The 22,278-nt window shown below is 36.0% G+C and overlaps 2 protein-coding genes and 1 pseudogene across 2 annotated transcripts; all 3 read right to left on the reverse strand.

Annotated features, from left to right (window-relative positions):
* Nucleotides 1-745: 745 nt before the first annotated feature.
* LOC125110268 (olfactory receptor 52D1-like) lies at nt 746-1,655 on the reverse strand (annotated as a pseudogene).
* A 7,290-nt stretch (nt 1,656-8,945) lies between these two features.
* LOC125079735 (olfactory receptor 52R1-like) lies at nt 8,946-13,859 on the reverse strand. Its single transcript, XM_047693507.1, has 3 exons — nt 13,843-13,859; nt 13,118-13,138; nt 8,946-9,873 (listed from the first exon to the last, which is right to left on the reverse strand). The coding sequence occupies exons 1-3, from the start codon at nt 13,857-13,859 to the stop codon at nt 8,946-8,948; spliced, it is 966 nt and encodes a 321-aa protein (XP_047549463.1).
* Nucleotides 13,860-16,398: 2,539 nt separating this feature from the next.
* Nucleotides 16,399-17,343, reverse strand: LOC125079941 (olfactory receptor 52D1-like). Its single transcript, XM_047693685.1, has one exon. The coding sequence runs from the start codon at nt 17,341-17,343 to the stop codon at nt 16,399-16,401; it is 945 nt and encodes a 314-aa protein (XP_047549641.1).
* Between the last annotated feature and the right edge of the window lie 4,935 nt (nt 17,344-22,278).

Raw genomic sequence — 22,278 nt, forward strand, 5'->3', positions numbered from 1 at the left:
GCCAAAGCTGACTTATATAGAAGAGCTCTACTTATATGTAGAGCTTACCTCTACATTGGTTACACAAAATTAAAGAATATATGATAAACTAAAACAAAACAAAACAAAAAAATATAATAATTAAAGCCTCAATTATATGCTGTTTCTTTAAAATGGAAGAAAATTTAAAAATTTCAGAGACACACTTTGCCTTTTCAGTTCTTCTACCTTTAAGTCCTAGATTATTAACTGTTGCAAGCAAGTGAAAAAATGCTGACTCCCTACAAAGTTATACTTTCATCAGTGTATTAGCCACGCCAGGTTGAGTGTGCCTGTGCTAAGGAAAGATGGAATGAGAAAACATTTGTCATTGAAGAAACATATTAAGTAACTTATGCATCTTGAATTTAATTCTAAGTGTTGGGCAGTTTGTGTTGGGAACACAAATTAGGAAATGGCCCTATACTAAAAATAGTAACGTCTTTAACAAAATAGTATATAAGTGTTGGTACCTACTGTATTCCATATATTAATTACAAATTTTTTTAGTAAGTATGACACATTCACCTGGGAAATTTCTATCTTCTTAGGTAGTAGTGATTTAATTGAATATAAACAAGGCCATAATTCCATGGTATCCACCTGTCTTGCTGGCTAATTAAAACAAAAAGAAAAACTAAAAACAACAAAACAAAACAAAACAACAACAACAACAAACTTTATAAACAAAACATATCAAAATGTATGTGTTTATGAAGAATTTAAGAAATCTATCCCCAATATTTTTTGTTTTGACACCATAGATGACAGGGTTTATTATCAGAGGGATAAGAAGATAAATGTTGGCTATAAAGATGTGGATGTGAGGAGCTATGTTCTCACCAAATCTATGAGTGATGAATGAGAAAAAGGCGGGAATGTAAAACAGTAGGATGACCCAAGCATGAGAGCTGCATGTGCTTAAGGTTGAGTCTAGCCTCCTTTGATGGAAGTTGAAACACAGCATGAAGAATGAGAATATAAGAGCACATTATCAATATTAAGTCCAGCCCACCCGAAAGGGAGGTGAGTTAAGCCTTAGAGTCTATGGATCCTGGTATTGGCATAGGCCAGTTTGATCAGGGCCATAAATTCACAGTAGGTATTGGTGATGACATTGGTTTTGCAGTAGGGAAGCCTCATCAGTAAGAAAGGATGAGGACTCAGCAGGATAATTCCACGTAGGACAATGGGCAAACTCAAAGCCATGATTACTCCATGTGTAAGGATGGTGGAGAGCCTTAGAGGGTTGCAGATGGCCACATATCGTTCAAAGGCCATGGCCAATAAAAAACCTGACTCCATGGCGGACAAAGAGTGGATGAAGAATATCTGGGTGAGGCAAGCCTAAAGCTGATTTCTCTGTCATTGAACCAGAAAAGGCTGAGAATCTTGGGAAGGGCCGTGGTGCTAAGCATCAAGTCATTCAGAGAGAGCATGCAGAGGAAGAGACACACGGGCTCATGATGACTGGGGTCCATCTTGATGATGAACACAAGAACACAATTCCCCATCAGAGCCAGTAGGTAGACCAGGCAAAAGCGGACGGAGATCCAGACATGAGCTGCCTCCAGCCCTGGAATTCCAAGGAAAAGGAAAGTAGTTGGGTGGAAACTGGTTCTATTCTGAACTAACATTTTCAGTCACTAAACTTGCTGTAATTTAAGTGTCATCAATGTTATTTTCAATAGGTTGAGCATAAAAAATACTCTTTGTTTATACATGAAATATGTGATACATATCTTATGACAATTAATAGTAGGAAACTTTGTGCCAGATTCAGGTATCAGGGTGAGGACATGGAATTAGCCAATAATATTTGTTTTTATCTCAAATTTAAAAGGCACTTGAAAGAGTAGGATTTCAGAAGAAAGAACAGAAACCTAGGGAAAGAAAGAATAGAACTTACAGTTGTGACATTTTGCTCCATATCTCATTTATTCTTCACTGCATAAACACCATCTAGTAATTGCTGGAAACATGTCAAGTACTTATTTTGATTATATTTTCACTAAACAAATAAAAAAGTACAAAAGAAACTTATTTTCAAATGAAAAGTAGAAACTTATTGCTCTGATTATGTCTCTGAAACATCTTTTTCTCTATTAAGCTTGTTTTTTCTCTTCATTGGAAAATTTTCTTTTTTCATAAAACTCTCTCTAAAAGCATATTGCTATTTTAGATTAAAAACACTTACTGAACCTAGTACAAATCAATTTCTGTGAATATGATCAGATTGATATGCAAAGACAAATATGAAAATTTGGACCATTTAAACCTTGATTTTTCATTTTAAAAACTAAACCTTGATTTTTAGTTTTACTGATCTTTGTTACTCTCACTTTATGAAGTTCAAACAAAGCATCTAGCTACATCTCTCAGACACATTTCTATAGCAGCAACAAAATAAGCACTATTTCAGAATTTAGCCTACTTCATTTATCATCATTTTTGCTCTTAAGTATCTTAAATTTCCAAAATATTTTGTTCAGCTGTATGCACCAGTAAGTCCATAAAATGTTCTTGTCAATGGTTTCCATTTAAAATTCCCAAAGCGCCACCTTCCTTTTACTCACCTTACTATATTGGAGACCCTCTAGATACAATTACAGTTTAGCTTCTGAGGTAAAGACTGGCACAGGAGAAGACCTTCCTAACCCTGCTTTTCTCCTATAGTTGAAGTCCATTCATTGGTCACTAAATTTGCTATACATGCTGTTAAATATTTTTTTTAATTTTTTAAATTTATTTTCAGCATAACAGTATTCATTGTTTTTGCACCACACCCAGTGCTCCATGCAATCTGTTCCCTCTCAATACCCACCACCTGGTTCCCCCAACCTCCCACCCCCCACCACTTCAAAACTCTCAGATTGTTTTTCAGAGTCCATAGTCTCTCATGGTTCACCTCCCCTTCCAATTTCCCTCAACTCCCTTCTCCTCTCTAACTCCCCTTGTCCTCCATGCTATTTGTTATGCTCCACAAATAAGTGAAACCGTGTGATAATTAACTCTCTCTGCCTGACTTATTTCACTCAGCATAATCTCTTCCAGTCCCGGCCATGTTGATACAAAAGTTGGCTATTCATCCTTTCTGATGGAGGCATAATACTCCATAGTGTATATGGACCACATCTTCCTTATCCATTCATCTGTTGAAGGGCATCTTGGTTCTTTCCACAGTTTGGCCACCATGGCCATTGCTGCTATAAACATTGGGGTACAGATGGCCCTTCTTTTCACTACATCTGTATCTTTGGGGTAAATACCCAGTAGTGCAATTGCAGGATCATAGGGAAGCTCTAGTTTTAATTTCTTAAGGAATCTCCACACTGTTCTCCAAAGTGGCTGCACCAACTTGCATTCCCACCAACAGTGTAAGAGGGTTCCCCTTTCTCCACATCCTCTCCAACACATGTTGTTTCCTGTCTTGCTAATTTTGGCCATTCTAAGTGGTGTAAGGTGGTATCTCAATGTGATTTTAATTTGAATCTCCCTGATAGCTAGTGATGATGAACATTTTTTCATGTGTCTGATAGCCATTTGTATGTCTTCATTGGAGAAGTGTCTGTTCATATCTTCTGCCCATTTTTTAAAATTCTTCTTCTGTTTTTCTCTGGAGTAGAAATGCCTATATCATGTAGTCCTGTTTCTTTATCTGACTGGTTTTTACCTGGGTTGTACTCAGCTTTCAGATGGTGGCAAGACAAATCAGCTCCCTCCTACTTCTTGCTCTGGTGCCTTTGGGTTTTTCAGGAGGGTTATGCAAAATTAATGCCCCATGTGGTTGGCTGTCAATGATCATGAATGAGAATATCTCTTTTTGTTCTTCTAGAGGAGTCTCACTGACCAGAATTTTGCAGTCACTAGAGGACTAGCCTTGGGAACCAATAATGAAAGAGTCATGGGTATTAGGGTCATAATGGTGATTATTTGATTGTACTTTTGTGGGACTAAACATTACAGATTACATAGGGAAAACATCAGTCTTCGCAGCATGAAGTTGATTAAACTTTATATAGCCCCACATTTTTGAACAGTAAAGTTCTTATTTATTTATTTATTTATTTGTCAGACAGAGAGAACACAAGCAGGGGGAGCAGCAGGCAGAGGGAGAAACAGACTCCCTGCCGAGCAAGGAGCCTGATGAGGGACTGCATTCCAGGATGCTGGGATCATGACCTGAGCCAAAGGCTATCAACTAACTGAGCCACCCAGGTTATTTACTATTTAACAAATAAAAAAGTCATTTTATATTTATTATTATTGTTGTTATTGTAATGTTGCCTTTCAAATTAAGCCTGGAATTTCCATTTCCAAATGAACATGAAGAGCTAAGTAACAATGTCAAGCAGTGTAATTAAATTCCCTGTTGCTCTTTAATTGATAGCCTTGGAAAGAATCTGTGAAATTAGTACTGGCAATAATTGATGACTAATGAAGGAACTATTATACCAGACATGAGTTAAAACAGACCATATAATGAATCACTTTGTCCCCTTTTCTATCGCTTCTCCTATCATTAGTCTTTTCTGACCAGTCTGTGGTTACAGACTTCCCTGGACCATCAACTATACCACCGATATTTGCATATGATGTGTATGTTGTTTATGATATCTTCATAAAGCTCATAGGATATATGACTTGCCCAAATCAAACAAAGAGCAACTGAGGATTTCTCAGAGAACACATTTAGAATTGGGGGATTTCATACGTCAGCTTGAATGGAAGGGGAAAAATTATAATGCTATATAATGAATTTTATCCCAGGACCTGAGTTTCCTTTCTCAAAGACTAAAGTCCCTGTTTTCTTTTTCTCAGGGTAATATAGGTTTTTATATATATATATATATATATATATATATATATATAATCTCCAAATATATCCAAATGTGAAGATAATCTTTGAAAAGCAAAACATTCTGCCATATATTTTTTGTGAAGTTTAATCGACAGATCTGTTTATGAAGAAAAATTGGAGATCCCTTTTTTTGGTCAGACATGCAACTTATCTAGAATTATTGTGATTCTCTGTAGGAGTTATTCTCTCTCATAATCCTCCCAGAACACACTCTTCTTTTTATCAAGAAATTCCCCATACCCACTAGTTTCAATTGAAGCAAGTATTAACTTCCCAGGAAACTATCTCTGAATGACTCTGGTGATAAAGCCTAGTTTATTTGCTTCTCATTTGCATTCACAGAACACACATTCAAGTAGTTCTAATTTTTATGCTATTTTACATATATGCACAATGTATATATATGTTTTTTAGTATTTATTTATTTGAGAGATAGCACCAGTGAGAAAGAGCATGAGCAGGGGAAGGGGCAGAGGGAGAAGCAGTCTCCCCACTGAGCAGGGAGCCTGATGGGGGTCTCATCTCAGGACCCCAGGATCATGACTGAGTTGAAGGCATTTAAGCGACTGAGCCACCCAGGTGCCACCTATACAATGTATATTTAAATTTATCTTCCAAATAAATTGCTGGATTCCTGAAAGCAACATCTAAATGTTATCACTGTTTTATGCCTGATATCTGGCAATAAGTCTTCCATGTAGTAGGCTTTTTCCATAGGGAAAAAATTGATCGCATTAAAAATAGAATTATACATTTACTTATTAAATGATATCTGTTACAGAAAATATAGTAGGAAATAAAGTTTAGAATAGTATCAACCCCCATTTCATTATTTAAATACATAATAACAATATTAACCTGTTCCTAGCTAATTTAAAAAGTCTCCCAGATTTCCCTAGGTATTACTTAAACACTCAAAAACAAATGTATAATGTTATATCAATTATTTCTATCCAATATAGGTATATTAACATCAATTACTTATTACACTTGCCTTATTACTTGAATGTTGGAGTATATATGCAAAATAACCAACAGAATAGATATGAAAAATTTTCCTTTATTTTATTTTATTTTATTATTATGTTCAATTAGCCAACATAGAATACATCATTAGTTTTTTTTTTTTTTTTTAAAGATTTTTTTTTTTTTATTTGACAGAGATCACAGGTAGGCAGCGAGGCAGGCAGAGAGAGAGAGGAGGAAGCGGGCTCCCTGCCGAGCAAAGAGCCCGATGCGGGGCTCGATCCCAGGACCCTGGAATCATGACCTGAGCTGAAGGCAGAGGCTTTAATCCACTGAGCCACCCAGGCGCCCCCATCATTAGTTTTTGATGTAGTGGTTCCAAATAGTCTACTCTCTGTGTCATCAGTAACATACACCCTTTCATAAATACACAATTAAAAAAGCACGGCACATTTATAGTCATTTCATTAGCAAATTAAAAGAGAATAATCAGAGCCAATTGAAATGATTAATTACCTACTGAGTTTATCTCAATAAGTTTTGGTGTCAGCAAGAAAGAGAAGAATCAAAAAACAAATAGGATGAATGGACAAATGATAGAGGGATGAACAGAAGGATAGATATGAGATAAACAAAACATAACATGTTAAGTGGAGAATCAAGGGACTGAGTAAACATGACAAGTATTTGTGTGATTTTTTCAACTTTTGTTTGTTTAAAAATATTTATAATAAAAATTTGGGGGAAAAAAGGGAGATGCAGCTCTGGTCATAATTGCTACTTAGTATTGGGGAAGGAGAATGAGAATTTGCTTCCAGTATATGGGCCTTTCCATGTCTCTTAGATTGGAATACAGTTTTCACAGACTTTTCTATTTCCTTAGGACATATTTTCACTTAATAATATGAGGAAAATAACATGATAAAATGAAACTCATTTAAAGAATACGAGGAAAAGGTAACACTTTAAAGAGTAAACCTACAGTCCACTCTGTATCCTTTTGGATAGGTTGGTCCTCAACTGACATTTCTGATGGCAATCTGTGTAGATACATTGTGTGTGTATGTATATGCATGTGTCTCTGTATGTTTGCTCAACCAATGAATAATATGGAAAAATGTCTCACAATTTGTATAATGAAGACTCAGATATAAGAGTTTAGATAGCTTAGGTTTTCTAAATTTTAATTTAAAGAATTATATGGGGACACTTGTTTCTGGACAAATTGGAGTAAAGGGACCTGCAAGAAAGAACTAAAATACCACAAAATAAATGAAGTCAAGGTACTCAAGATATTGGACATCAGATAATGAGGGGCAATGGAACCTGAGGGATGGGAACCACCTGAGGTTATCCCCAAGCTTACTGCCTAGGGAAAGCTATCAAAACACATTAGGGAAAGGTAGAACCCAGGCAGAGTTCAACATGATTCCTAAATTCAGGATCTGGAGCTGGGATTCTTGGGAGAATAAAACAATTAGAAACAATCAACCAATATACCAAAGAGAAGTAATCTTCACAGAGAGGGAACTCTTTTGCTCTTCAGAAGGACTGTATTAAGAACTTACTTTAATGCTGATTAGTTCATGCACGAACTAATTAGTTCTAGCTAATCTACCCATAACATGTGTGATCCAGTCTACCCGAAATTGGAGGAAGAACCACACACAAAAAATTGGGGTAATACTTGAAGCTAACCCTTTTTGAGCAGCCACACCAGAATTTTTCATAATTTATTGTGATAGCTTTATCTATAGAGTAATCTCTATGTCACAATATCACAATAGTGATAGAAAGATAGAGGGAGACCATACAGTGAGGCAAAATGAATACCAGATGCTCTGCTTTTGCATAGGACAGTATAAAAATAAAACCTGACAAGATCAACCAATCTGCAATCTAATCAAGTCTCAGAATAAAGCTTGGAAACAGAGAAATTAAAAAAAAAATTAGCATCCAGCAAGGTAAAATACATAATGTCTGGCATTTGTTTCTATTTACCAGTCATGAAACTAAGTAGAAAAAAGGTTCATAAGTGAGAACAATGAATCAACTGAAACTGACCCAGACAAATGACGCAGATACGAGAATTAATAGATATAAGCATTTAAAGTCTTTACAAATTCATTCCATATCTTTGAAAACCAGCATCCTAGCATCCAAGGGCAGTCCAAAATTCACCATCAACATAAACTGGCACTATTTGACACAACTAGAAGCTCACTAAAACGCCCCATTCAAAAGCGTTTTTTATTTTTCTAATTTGACGTGACTCAGAAATCACCCTGAATAAAAGACATTTTTAGTGGCAATTGTTTACCAATGGAGTATCTTAAGGCAAATTTACTGATTGGGCTAACAAAAGACTGACCATAAAACTTAAACAAACAAACAAGCAAAAAACAGAGAATGAGATGCCGATCAGAGAGTTTGAAAAGTTCCAACATAGTCTTTAGAATCTAGAACCATATACCTGTGTGCATAGTACATGCACAAGATTAAAAAAAAAAAAAACACTCAAAATAAAAGTTTGCTTTCTAATCAAAGACTTCATATCAGCTATTATGAATAAGTTCTATGAACTAAAAGAAACCAAGTCTAAAGCAGAAAAAAAAGTTTGAGAATTATGTGTCACCAAATAGAAAATATAAATAAAGAGATAGGAATTACAAAATAAAAACAAATATAATGGAAAAATATAATAAATGAAATGTAAAATTCACTCCCGGTGCCCAAAAGCATATTTGAACTTGTAGAAAAAATGAATAAGCAAACGTGAAGAAAGGCCAATTGAAACTACCCAACTAAAGAAGCAAGAAAAAAAAATTGCAGAAAAACAAAGTCTCAAAAACTTTCAGGATACTAACAAAAAATAGCAACCTACTTATAAAAGAAAATTGAAAATGACAAGAGAGACAGAAATAACATTTGAAGAAATATTGGCTGAAATTTTTCCAAAAATTGCTTAAAAAAACAACCCTGATATACAAGAAGCTCAGCAAATTTCAAGTAGGATGAAATCAAGATATTCTTAACCAGAGTGTCAAACTTTTGAAAGAAGAAAACAAAGGGATAATCTTCCAAGCAGTAAGATATGATTTTAAATACATTTGATTGTTAAGAACTTAAAGAATCTCTCCCTGATTCTCTTGGTTTTCACACCATAAATAATAGGGTTCATCATGGGTGGAATAAGAAGATATATATTGGCTATAAAAATGTGGATATGTGGAGCAATGTCGTGGCCAAACCTATGAGTAAGAAAAGAGAAAAAAGCTGGTGTATAAAACACTAAGATGACCCATACATGGGACACACATGTACTTAAGGTCTTGAGGCGGGCAGCTTTGGATGGGAGATTAAAGACAGTGAGAAGAATAAGGACATAAGAACAGATGATCAATATGAAATCCAGTCCCCCTGTCAGGAATGCCACAATTAGGCTGTAGGCTCTACGAATCTTGGTCTCGGTGCAAACCAGCTTTATCAGGGCCATAAATTCACAGTAGGTATGAGGGATGACATTAGTTCGGCAGTAGGAAAGCCACCTCAGTAGAAAGGGGTGTGGACTGAGGAGTATAGCTCCTCTGAAGACAATGCCCAAACCCAAGCCTACAATCACTGCAGGTGTTAGGATAGTGGAATGTCTTAATGGGTGGCAGATGGCTATGTAGCGGTCAAAAGCCATAGCCAAAATAAACCCAGATTCCATAGTAGACAGAGAATGAATAAGATACATTTGAGTGAGGCAGGCTTCAAAGTAGATCTCTCTGTAATTGAACCAGAAGAGGCTGAGAATCTTGGGAAGTGTAGAAGAAGTAAGCATCAAATCAGCCACGGACAGCATACATAGAAAGAGGTACATGGGTTCATGCAGTTTGTGGTCTGTCTTGACAATGAATAGAAGGGCAACATTTCCCATTAGTGACACTATGTAGACGAGACAAAAAGGGATAGAAATCCATATGTGGACAGTCTCCAATCCTGGGATGCCAAGCAGTAGGAAGGTGGCAGGGTGAAGATTGGTCCTGTTATAATTTAACATTATGCAAACAGTAGATATTCCATGGCCCTGTCCAAATTTTTTAAAAAATCACAAAAATTATAAATATATGGATACCAGGTTTTTTGTTTTGTTTTGTTTTGTTTTGTTTTGTTTTTTCATCATTCTAGGCCAGAGTGGATGCTGGCTATTGAATTAATCCTTCAGTAATATAATCTTGAAAGGCATCAAATACATGGGACTGCGTTTTGGAGGGTAAGAAAAATCAGTAGAAAATCATCTATCTATCTATCTAGCTAGCTATTATCTACCTATCTATTCTATCTCCCTGACTTTTTTTTTTTTTCACAAAGTGTTGCTCAGATAGCCAGGTGCATTTCAGAAGTATTCCAGAAGTAGTAGTTGATATATTGCTGAGAATGAAGATATAATTTTCTACTGTTTGAGAAAAGCAAAAAAAAATGTAAGCACCACCATCACGAATGAGATCAGTGATTTGTGATATTTTAATTCTCTTATTCCCCTCCCAATGATAGAACTTACAGATAAAAGGAAAAGGTGACTTGGGAAATACTAAAGAACAATTGGGGAAATGATCTAAAAAAGCAGAATGAAGAGGTATGAACAAAACTGGTCCTATTTTTAAAGATGATTCATTGAGCTAATAAATGAAGGACACTTATCTTCATAAAATGAGTTCAACTGAATGATAAGAAAATATTTAGCAAAGGACTATAGAGAAAATGACTAAGTCTGAAAAGCACAATTATTCAGATTACCAGATATTTGTATGTTTTTTGTAAAAGATCAATCAAAGTTTTCCAGAAAGTGAGTAATACATTCATCAATCAGACAATATACTTCACACTGACTTTTGTTTCCAAAGCAAACTTTCCCCACCCCCACATGCACTATATTGTGCCTTTTATTCCTGTGACTTAATTCATTCCATAACAGAAGGCCTCTATCTCCCACTCCTTTTTACCCATTTTTTTCTGTCTCCCACCCCCTTCTTTCTAGCAACCCTCAGTTTGTTGTCTGTGTTTACAGGTCTGATTTCTGAAGCCAACTTTTAAATGCAACTCTTGGCTCCCACATATCAGCTTGCCAGAAAGGGTGCCTTAGAATATGTAAGCAATTATTTTGGAAAGGTATCCTAACAATACAAAATCGATAAATCATTATTTTGTTTCAAATATTGGTATATGGTGATCTTATGTAACATGAGGTATCCTTTCACTCAGAATAAAACTAAGTGTGATTTTTTTTAAAGGTTTTGACAAATGTGGCTCAGTACTAAATCCTAGGAGTGGATTAATAGTTATGAACAAAGGTTTCAGATCATCTTAAATATTGAGTTCATCTTCTACCTTATTTTTTGTTAAGAAGTTTAAGCATCTTTCAGAGAACCATAGGTGCTGCCTTCATTACTTAAGACTGGATCTAGAGCCCCATCATAGGCTCCAATATTCCCTTCTCATGCAAGCCCTGAATTTTCCCATCCCAACTCAACTACAGTTTTTCACCCTATATCCTGGTTATCTTACCTTTACAATGAGATGGTCTCATTGCTCACCCTGAGGGTCAGCTTAATACTGGCTATAACTGCAAGAGCCATTATACCTCTTTTCTTGGGGGGCTAAAGGCCTGCAAGGAATATCCTGCCTATCACCACTCATGAGAATGCTATCTGATTGTAAACAATTTCACTAGTCTCTGCCAGTCTCTCCAGGCACAATTTGGTCTCTTGAAGGGAATCAATCTTGTAGTGTCTTCACCACCTAAGCTCTTAGCTTAGAAACAAAAAGGAGATGGCCTCTGGACTCCCAAGTCTCTTGAGATACTTGATTTATTATACCCCTTGGGCCTAAGCACATTCAGAGGTTGTAAATTAATATCTTCTTACATTGTATGTGATGAGAGCTAGAAGGAGTGGGGGATACCAGAAAGGTGCATGTTTATGATTTAATTAGGATGTCAACATTAACATTCCTATATGTCTCCAGATATTCTAAAGTATTAGTTCTTATTCTTATTTAGTTCTGAAAAACAACTGAAGCTCTAGGATATTTTCTAGTCATGTTCCTATTCTTGAATGACCCATGAACTTTACTTGTTTGATCAAGTACAGAATATTCATTATCCCCCTCTACAAAGGAATCACTAATTACATTTTGGTTAGTGCGTTATGCAAATAATGGGTATGTTTTCCTTATAGATATGTCCTTCCTCATCCTCCTATTCTATTTCTGTATTTCAGGAGTGATGAACATTATAGGCTATATTTTTCAGGATCACAGATGATCTATATTTATGCTGGGTTTGTTCAGTGGGGGCACTGGTGGGAAAATATTAGGGAAAAAGAAAGAAAAACTTGGTTTATTTCTCCCTATTTCTTACTCTTTTTAACTGCCATTTGCTCCAGGACTCCAGATCCTACCAGAGGGGACTTCCATGGTTTAAGCTTCCACTGAGAGACTCATATCTTTGAGATATGATTGAACTCCCGATTCTTCTCTCTGTTTCACAGACCTAGAGTTGGTATGGCTTCCCATAGTTCTCTAAAAAAATTTTTTTGTATAAGAAATACAAATCATATCTCATATCTCAATCAAATCCCAAAGATATGAAACTATGAGAGACTGTGGACTCTGAGAAACAAACTGAGGGTTTTGTGGGGGATGGGGATGGAGTGAGCCTGGTGGTGGGTATTATGGAGGGCATGTATTTCATGGAGCACTGGGTGTGGTACATAAACAATGAGTTTTGGAACACTGAAAAAATATATAAAATAAAAATTTAAAAAAAAATTTTTTTTTAATTTATTAAGTAGACTCCAGGCTTAGCATGGAGTCCAATGCAGGGCTTGAACTCATCACCCCAAGATCAAGAACTGAGCTAAGATCAAGATCAGAGGCTTAACCAACTAAGACACCCAGGTACCCCAATGAGTACCTATACTTCTTAATTTCTGGAAGACTTTATTTTTAAATATTTCACTTCTTGGAAGTTCTATAGCTTATATAATTATTAGTATTGAAGATGCCCTATCTTAAATATTCAAGAACTTTTGTTTCCTGGTTAGATTCTGACTAATATAGATACCTTTCACAATACTATATGGCTTTGGTAATTGGTTGATTTGAAAGAATGACAGTATTACATAGTTAACTTTTAAAAAAAAATATTAGAAAGGGAATAATAAAAAATAACCAGCAACCTTGACCCCAACATAATAAAGGCCATATATGAAAAACACTTGTGCTAACACTGTACTCAATGGTGAAAGACTGAGAGTTTGTTCTCTATGACCAGGAACAAGACAAAGAATACCCATTTCTATCACTTGTATTTAACATAGTACTGGAAGTTGTAGCCAGAATAAATAGACAAGAAAAAAAAAAAATAAAAGGCATCCCAGTTGGGAAGGAAGGTATAATATCATCTCTGTTTACAGATGACTTGATTTGTTAAGAAGAAAGCCATAAAGATCTCTCTCTCTCTCTCTCTCTCTCTCTCACACACACACCCACACCTAATAGAACTAATAAATAAATTAGCAAAATTGCAGGATTCAAAATCAACATGCAAAAATCAAAAATTGCACTTTATACAAAGGAAATTATCTAAATAATTCCATTTATAATAATATCAAGAAGAATAAAATAGTAATGATTTAAGCAAAGAGACAAATACTTGTACAGTAAAAAAACATAAAACATTGTAGAAAGATATTAACGAAGACACAAATAAATGGAAAATTATCCCATACCCATAGATTGGGAGACATAATATTATTAATAAGTTAATACTACCCAAAGTGATCTACAAATTCAATGCAATCCCTATCAAAGTCATACTGGCATTTTTTGAACAGAAAAATCCAATGTAAAATTCATACAAAATCTCAAGAAACACAAAATAGCCAAAAAAATTTTTTTTTGAAAAATAAAAACAAAGTTCAGATCTCATACTTCCTGATTTCAGAACTTACTCCAAAATGACAGTCATTAAACCAGTGTGTTACTGGCCTAAAGATAGACATATGACCTATGGAATAAAAAAGAGAGCTCCCAATTAAACTCTCACACATATGGTCAGGTAATTTCTACAAGATCATTCAATGGGGAAAGAATAATTTTTTTTCAACAAATGGTGATGAAAAAACTACAGATCCACATAAAATAGAATGAAGTTGGATTCACAGCATATAAAAGATTAGTAAAAATAGATCAAACACCTAAATAGGAGAGCTAAAGCTATCAAATTCTTAGGGGAAAAAATAAAAGAAAAACTTCATGAAAAACTAAATAAATAAAAGAAAAATATAAAAATATATAAATATAAAAATATAAAAAATAAAAGAAAAACTTCATTGCATTTGCCAATATCTTGGATATGACACCAAAACATAGGCAACAGAAGTAAAAAAAAAAAAATAAGCTGGATTTCATCGAAATTAAAACTTCTGTGCTTAAATATGGAGAACAAACTGGTGGTTGCCAAAGGAGAGGTGGATGGGGGGATGGGTGATATAGGTGATGCAGATTAAGGAGTATACCTGCTGTGATGAGTTCCAGGTGATATAGGTAAGTGTTGAATCACTATATTGTACACCTGAAACTGATATGAACACTGTATGTTGATTATTCTTTAATTAAAAATGACAGAAAAAATACTTTAGTGCATCAAAGGACACTATCAACAGAGTAAAAAGGAGGCAACCCACAGAATGGGAGAGGATACTTGAAAATCATACATCTGATAAGAAATTAATAGCCAGGATACATAAAGAACTTCTAAAACTCAACAGTAATGACAATAACAACAAAATGACTAGATCAGAAAATGAGCAAATGACCTGAATAAACATTTTTGCAAAGAATGTGTACAAATGGCAAATAAACATGTGAAAAGATGTTCAACATCAATAATTTTTAGGGAAATGAAAATCAAAAACCACAATGAGACATTACTTCACATTTATTATGATAGCTATTACTTTAAAAAATAAAATTAAAAAAGAAACAGCAGTTGGGGTGCCTGGGTGGCTCAGTGAGTTAAGCCTCTGCCTTCGGCTCGGGTCATGGTCTTAGGGTCCTGGGATCGAGCCCCACATCGGACTCTCTGCTCAGCGGGGTGCCTGCTTCCCTTCCTCTCTCTCTCTGCCTGTATCTCTGCCTACTTGTGATCTCTGTCTGTCAAATGACTAAATAAAATCTTAAAAAAAAAAAAAGGAAACAGCAGTTGGTGTGGATATGAAAACATTGGAACACTTGTGCATTGCTAGTGGGAATGTAAAATGATACAGATGCTGTAGAAAAAGGCATGATCATTCCTTACAAATGAAAACAAAGAATTACCATATGATACAGCAATTTGACTTGTGGATATATCCCAAATAAATTAAGATAGGGACTCGAACAGATATTTATACAACTATATTCATAGCAACAATATTCACAATAACCAAAAGGTAGAAGCAAAACATCCATCCACAGATAAATGGATAAGTAAAATGTAAGATAGGTAGATGATAGATGATAGATAGATGATAGATGGATGATAGATAGGAATCTACATCTAGATCTATATGTTTTCTCTGTGTAACTATAGTCCACTATAATATCAGGAATATTATTCAACATTAAAAAGGAAGGATATTCTGATGCATTCTACAACATGAATGAGCCTTGAAGATTTTATGCTGAATGAAATAAGCCAATCACAAAAGGGCAAATACTGTTATGATTCCACTTGGATGAAGTACCTAGAGGAGCCAAATTCACAGAGAAAGCAAGAATAATAGTAGTTGTCAGGGGATGTAGGGAATGGGGAGTTAATGTTAATGCATAGAATTCCAGATGGGGAAGATTAAAAAAATCTCTGAAGAAGGTTGGTGGTGATGATTGCACAACAATGTGAACGCATGAATCACTGGACTGGACAATTAAAAGTGGTTAAAATAATAACTATTAGTTATGGTATTTTACCACAATAATAAAAAAGGCACCAGTAAACACCCTTTAGTTACATTCCACTTTAATGCATAAAAACATGAATGGTAATATTGGATAGATAGATACGTAGATGATAGATTGATCTTCGTGGCTTTTTCTTTATTACCAACATACAAATATATATTAACAAAAAGAAACATCAGGGGAAGCTTCTTTCAGTTGTACCCTAAACTGTTCCATAAGCAAGAGTAGGTAAGTATCCATCATTTAGTTCTCTAGAGGAATCTTATTTTTTTTACAATGTATGTCTTTTTCTCTTCTTTTTCTCTTTCTATTGTTCACTCTCTATTTGTAATTATCCTCCAAAAGACATACAGTTAGAAGGAGATTAACAATTTGTCCTCTAATATTTAATAAATGACTAAGCTGAAATAACTTGTTAGATTAGAATTTTTGGAATTCACAGATATGTAGTAAGCAAGAGAATTTTCAGGCAGTAGATGCAATTCAACTTGCAGGAGTAAGAGCAGCAACTTATCTTACTCATATCATCTCTTTTATTTCCATTTATTTTGTCAATCCAACTAAAATCAAGCAACTTTGACCATTAATATCCTAAGAACGCGCTCCCGTATTTTCTTGGTCCTTACTCCATACACAATGGGGTTGAGGAAAGGGGGCACCAAAAGGTACATATTTGCAATAAAAATATGGATATGTGCAGGCACATTCTTCCCAAAACGGTGAGTGAAAATGGAAAAACCAGCTGTGGAATAGAACACAAGAATAACACAGACATGTGATCCACATGTGCCCAAAGCCTTAAAGCCAGCTTCTCGGGATGGCAGGCGGAATACAGAGCGGAGGATGAAGCCATAGGATACAGCAATGAGAATGGCATCACATGAGCCAATGATAGAAGCCATACTGAGGCTATAACTCTTGGTGGCCCTTATGTCCATACACGCCAACTTCACCACAGCCATGAACTCACAGTAGGTATGGGCAATGATTCGTGTTCTGCAGTAAGGCAGCTGTTTGAGCAGGATGGGATGTGGAGAAAAGAAGGCTATGCCCCGAATCACCACAATAATACCCATTATGGTGATGCGAGCATGAGTGAGAATGGTGGTATGGCGCAGTGGATGACAAATGGCGACATAACGGTCAAAGGCCATGGCCAGGAAAAAGCCTGATTCCATAGCAGTAAAACTGTGAATGAAGAACATTTGGGTCAGGCAGGCATCAAAAGCAATGTCATGGGCTCCGAGCCAGAAGAGACAGAGCATTCGCGGCAGGGTGGATGTGGAGAGGACCAGGTCGGTGATAGAGAGCATGCAGAGAAAGAGGAACATAGGCTCATGGAGGCTTCGCTCTGCCCTCACTACAGCCAGGATGGTCACATTCCCCACCACAGCCACCACATACATGGAGCAGAAGGGAATTCCAATCCAGACATGCAGGTGCTCTAGTCCCGGGATGCCCATCAACAGGAAGGTGACAGGAGAGGGACGAGAAGTGTTGAGAGGAGGCATGTTGCTTTTCCCTTTGCTTTTTTGTCACTACTTCTGAAGAGGAAGCAGCACAACCAGATGCTGAAAACATGGAGGTTCAGTTCAAGAAGACCCTTAATGATTTGTTTCTAAAAACAATTTAAGTCATAATCATGTGTATTTAAATTCACTAGGATAATAATGCTAAAATCGGTAATAACATACCAAATGACTGAAGTATGGAAAGATAATACTTATTATATCAGGGACCTATATGTCACCTTGTCCCTTCATTTGCAATAAAAGATTCCATCTTTAGTCACACCTGTACTTAGTTCAACAAATATTTACTGAGGGGTTACTGAGTTTTTTCCTTAAGCTCTCATTCAGTATTTCCCTCATGTCAGTGAATTTTCCATAACTGGAAGTGATCTAGCAGAGACTTTGTGAAAATATCTAGGAGTTATTGAAAGGACCCTTATAATCCACTCTGCCATTCATGTGAGGAATAGAAATAAATGGTCTTTGTCCCTCTCTGGACACGATATTGAAGTCTTTGGCACAACTTTTGAAGTAGCATCAACTCAATTTCTATCTTTAGCCTTTCATTTGCGACTCTGCATATATAACTAATCTGTCAAAGTTATCAACGATGTTACTTTTTTCTTTTTGCCTATTTCTTTCTATCATGTACTACTTAAGTAGGCACATATTATGTTTTTTTGAACCAGCAGATATCTGTTTGTAAAGATGTATTTCTTAACATTAACCCCTCACTACTTTTTTATCCTCTTTTTTTTTCCGATTTAGATTATTTCACTGCACAGCTGTATACTAATTGTGCTCCTTAATTTATTGATCCAGAAACCCGAATTTCCAAACATGCACAACAGTTTATTTATTGGACTTGTATATGTACCTAATGATGCTTTAGGTACCAGTTACTGACTGTAGTAGGTTTCTTTATACCTCTTCCTATAGTTCCAACATATAGTCAAACCTCTGTGGCAGAGAAGCCCTGGGATAAAGGGGTTGAGCATGAGGTAGGAGCTGGGAGAGTTGAAGAAAAGAACTAACTTTTAAGTCACTACAAATACTCTAGTTGTAGAGTAACCCTTGGTTACTAGTTTTCTGCTTTTCTTATCGCCTATTAAGGCAGTGCTTAGTATGTATGTGGTTATGTTGTCATCAGTTTTTAAGGAGAATCTGCTTTCCTTATATCTCAAACAAATTCTCATAAATGCAATATGAGCTAATAAGTTACACAGAGTTATCGCTATATAGGCTTTCCTGAATAATGCCAAAGCTCTTATATTCCATATATATATATATATATATATATATAGTTTCTAGGCTTTTACACTTACTAGAACCTAGCTTTATTATAGTGAAAAACACTTGAAGAACACAACTATGGCTTTCCCCCTGCCCATGATTTAGCTTTTAACAAGTAATTATACTATAACTTTAAACAGGTAATATATAAGGCAAATTTTTTTTCCCAAAGGAGAGGGAAGGATGAGTTACACAGAAATGACAGCAAGGGATCAAATTAAGTTTAGTGAGTTAAGAAAAGTCTTCTACTTAGGCTAGAATGTGAAGATTGCATGAGTTTTTCCCCTGGGTTCTGAATATAGATATTTAGGTATAGATATAAATAATGCATATCTACCTATCTGCACCCATATGCACACACACATAAACAAAGGAAAAGGAAAGGAGCATAAGCGAAGTTCCACCTGAAGGACAATCATGATGTAATGAAATAAATCTAGTGTAGCTGGGACTCAAAGATTACAAAGAGATTAAAGTGAAATAAAATTCTGTGAGTAACAAAGGTCCCCAACATTCATGTGTAAGCACATAACCAATAGGAAATGTTATAATCTAGACTAATGTAGTGGCTATCACTTGTTTAGGTGCTAAGTACATGTTGGAGTTACAGATACAATACAGAGCATTTGCAAATATGGAACTGGAAAGTACACACACTCACAGATACACACACGCTGGTTTCTAATTTTTTTTCTTGTACAAACACACATAATACAATCTCTATGGTATCATATCCCTGAAAATGCCAACCTGTCATTGAGTATGGAGATCATGAAGTAGCCTTATTTTGTTCCTTCAATAGATTCATATAATATGAAACATGGTCAAAATAAGAGATAATCCTCACTTTATGATATCCTTAAAAAGATCTTTGCTTCCTAGAATTTTTTTTCTTCATTTTATCCATAAAGAATGAAAAATGTGGGGCGCCTGGGTGGCTCAGTGGGTTAAGCCGCTGCCTTCGGCTCAGGCCCTGATCTCAGGGTCCTGGGATCGAGTCCCGCATCGGGCTCTCTGCTCAGCGAGAAGCCTGCTTCCCTCTCTCTCTCTCTCTGCCTTCCTCTCCGTCTACTTGTGATCTCTCTCTGTCAAATAAATAAATAAAATCTTAAAAAAAAAAAAAGAATGAAAAATGTGCATTCTCTCAGTTTCAAAGAATTACATCTTCCCTCTTGACTCCAGGACATTCAGAAAGTAAAAAAGATGTTAAGAAAATCCCATGTCCTTGAAAGTTTTCCTTAGATCATTCAGATTATATCTTTCTCTCCATCCATTTCTTGTTTCATAACCTTAATTAGTTCAAGAAGAAACTGATTCAGAACAAAGAAGCAGCCTAAACATGCAGTTTCTATATATAGCAGCTTCAACATGGTAATCTCAGAAGATAAGCAGGGATAACATCTGACACAACCAGGTCCTTATGGAATCACTAGGAGAGGGGCAGTATTAGTACTTTGGTAAAAGGTTTGATAATCTTCCTAATTTCAGGGATAGTTACAGATGAAGCCATCTCTTAGTACTTTGGTATAATTTATCAATCACATAACAGGACCTGAAGGGAACTGAAAAAATACAGAACACATTCTTTATTCCTTGTATACATCAACTTCATCCCAATATCAACTTGAGACATAAACTTTGCAGGCCAGAAGAGAGGGGGATGGTATGTTTAAATTATTTTTAAAAATAACCAAGAATTCCTTATCTAGCAAAACTGCTTTTCAAAAATAAAGGAAAAATTAGAACATTTCCAGGTACACAAAAACTGAGAAAGTTCATTATGTCTAGACATTCTCTGCAAGGAATGCTAAAGGGAGTCTTTTATGTTGAAATTCAAGGAAGTTAGAGAGTAACTCAAACCTATACAAAAATACAAAGTTCTTCAGTAAAGATAAAGCACACACAGATATAAAAACCAGTATGATCACAATTTTGGTTCATAACTCTACTTTTTATTCTGCTACAGGATAGGAAGGACAAAAGCACAAACATAATTATAAATCTAAGTTAATGGGTATAGGACATATAAGGATGTACTTTGTAACATTAATAACATAGAGTGTGGATGGTGAAGCTCTAAAGGGAGGAGTAGAACTTTTGTATGCAATTGCAGTCTAGTTGTTATCAGTTTCAAATACATTGTTATGTTTAGGATGTTATATATAATCCCTCTGGCAATCACAAAGAAAATATTTGTCAAATATTCACAAAAGGAAATGTTAAGGAATCAAGTAGTGTCATTGCAAAACTTAAAAAAATACAAAGGCAGACAGTAAGAGAGGAAAGGAGGGACAAAAAAAATTATAAGACATACAGAAAACAATAAGATGATAATAGTAAATCTTTTCTTATGAACAATTATTTTAAATGTAAATGTTTAAAAATCCCCAGTCAAAACAAAGAGTGGCAGGATGGATTAAAACAACAGAATCCAGGGGCACCTGGGTGGCTTAGCGGGTTAAGCCTCTGCCTTCAGCTCAGGTCACAGTCTCAGAGTCCTGGGATCGAGCCCCGAATTGAGCCCTACATTGGGCTCTCTGCTCAGCAGGGAGCCTGCTTCCCCCTTCTTCTCTGCCTGCCTCTGCCTACTTGTGATCTCAATCTCTCTCGGTCAAATATATAAATAAAATCTTAAAAAAAACAAACAAACAAACCAGAATCCAGACTTCAGTTTTCCAGTCTAGCATGTGAGACACTGGAAGTTTACACTGCACCCTAACCACAAGTAAAAAGCAGAACCAACTGAAAAGTCAGCAACTCTTCTTGGACCCATAAGAGAAGCAAGATTACAAGGCAAACTGCTGCTTCCGAAGCTGAAGAAACCAGTAAGTTAAAACAGAAGAATACAATTTATTGGAGCAGAAATCTCCATGGGAAGCAGTGCCAGGATAAGAAAATACAAACTACAATTGACAAGTTGCTAGAGGCTTAGTGTGGGCAAGCCTGAGAGATAAACTCCAGGGGAACCCAGTCATTGATTGGTCCCCACTCTTCCATCAGTTTTACATACAGGAACTCATCAGGTCCTGACAGTGTTATAAAAGAAAATCCTCTCATTCGGCAGGGGCAGGGGAAAGTGAACCATTTTGAAATACATCACAGCATTCTGTTCTTTTTTTTTTTTTTAAGATTTTATTTATTTATTTGACAGACAGAGATCACAAGTAGGGAGAGGCAGACAGAGAGAGAGGAGGAAGCAGGCTCCCTGTTGAGCAGAGAGCCTAATGTGGGGCTCAATCCCAGGACCCTGAGCCGAAGGCAGAGGCTTTAACCCACTGAGCCACCGAGGCGCCCCACATTCTGTTCTTCTTAACAAGGTCTGCATTTAGGAAAAACTAGTTAGCCAAACCCTAACCTGCTAAGGTTTTATCAGAGTCTAACTGGTCTGGAGGAAAGGAAATACTCAATTCTGGCTGGCTCTAGCCTTCCAGGTGGGAAAAGGGAAAGAGCCAACTTCAGTCCACCCTAGACATCTGGTTCCTCCTAAGCGGAATGAAGGGGAAATTGGGTATAACGTAGGAAATTTATAGCTCAGATGTAAAAGTTTACTAAAAGACTGAGACCTAATCATGGAACAATGAACAATCCCCCTCTCCCTACATCTTACTGCCACATTACTAAAGGCCTATTTGTGGCAGTTTT

Source organism: Lutra lutra, chromosome 10, assembly GCF_902655055.1.
Source record: "Lutra lutra chromosome 10, mLutLut1.2, whole genome shotgun sequence".
Taxonomy (NCBI): Eukaryota; Metazoa; Chordata; class Mammalia; order Carnivora; family Mustelidae; genus Lutra; species Lutra lutra.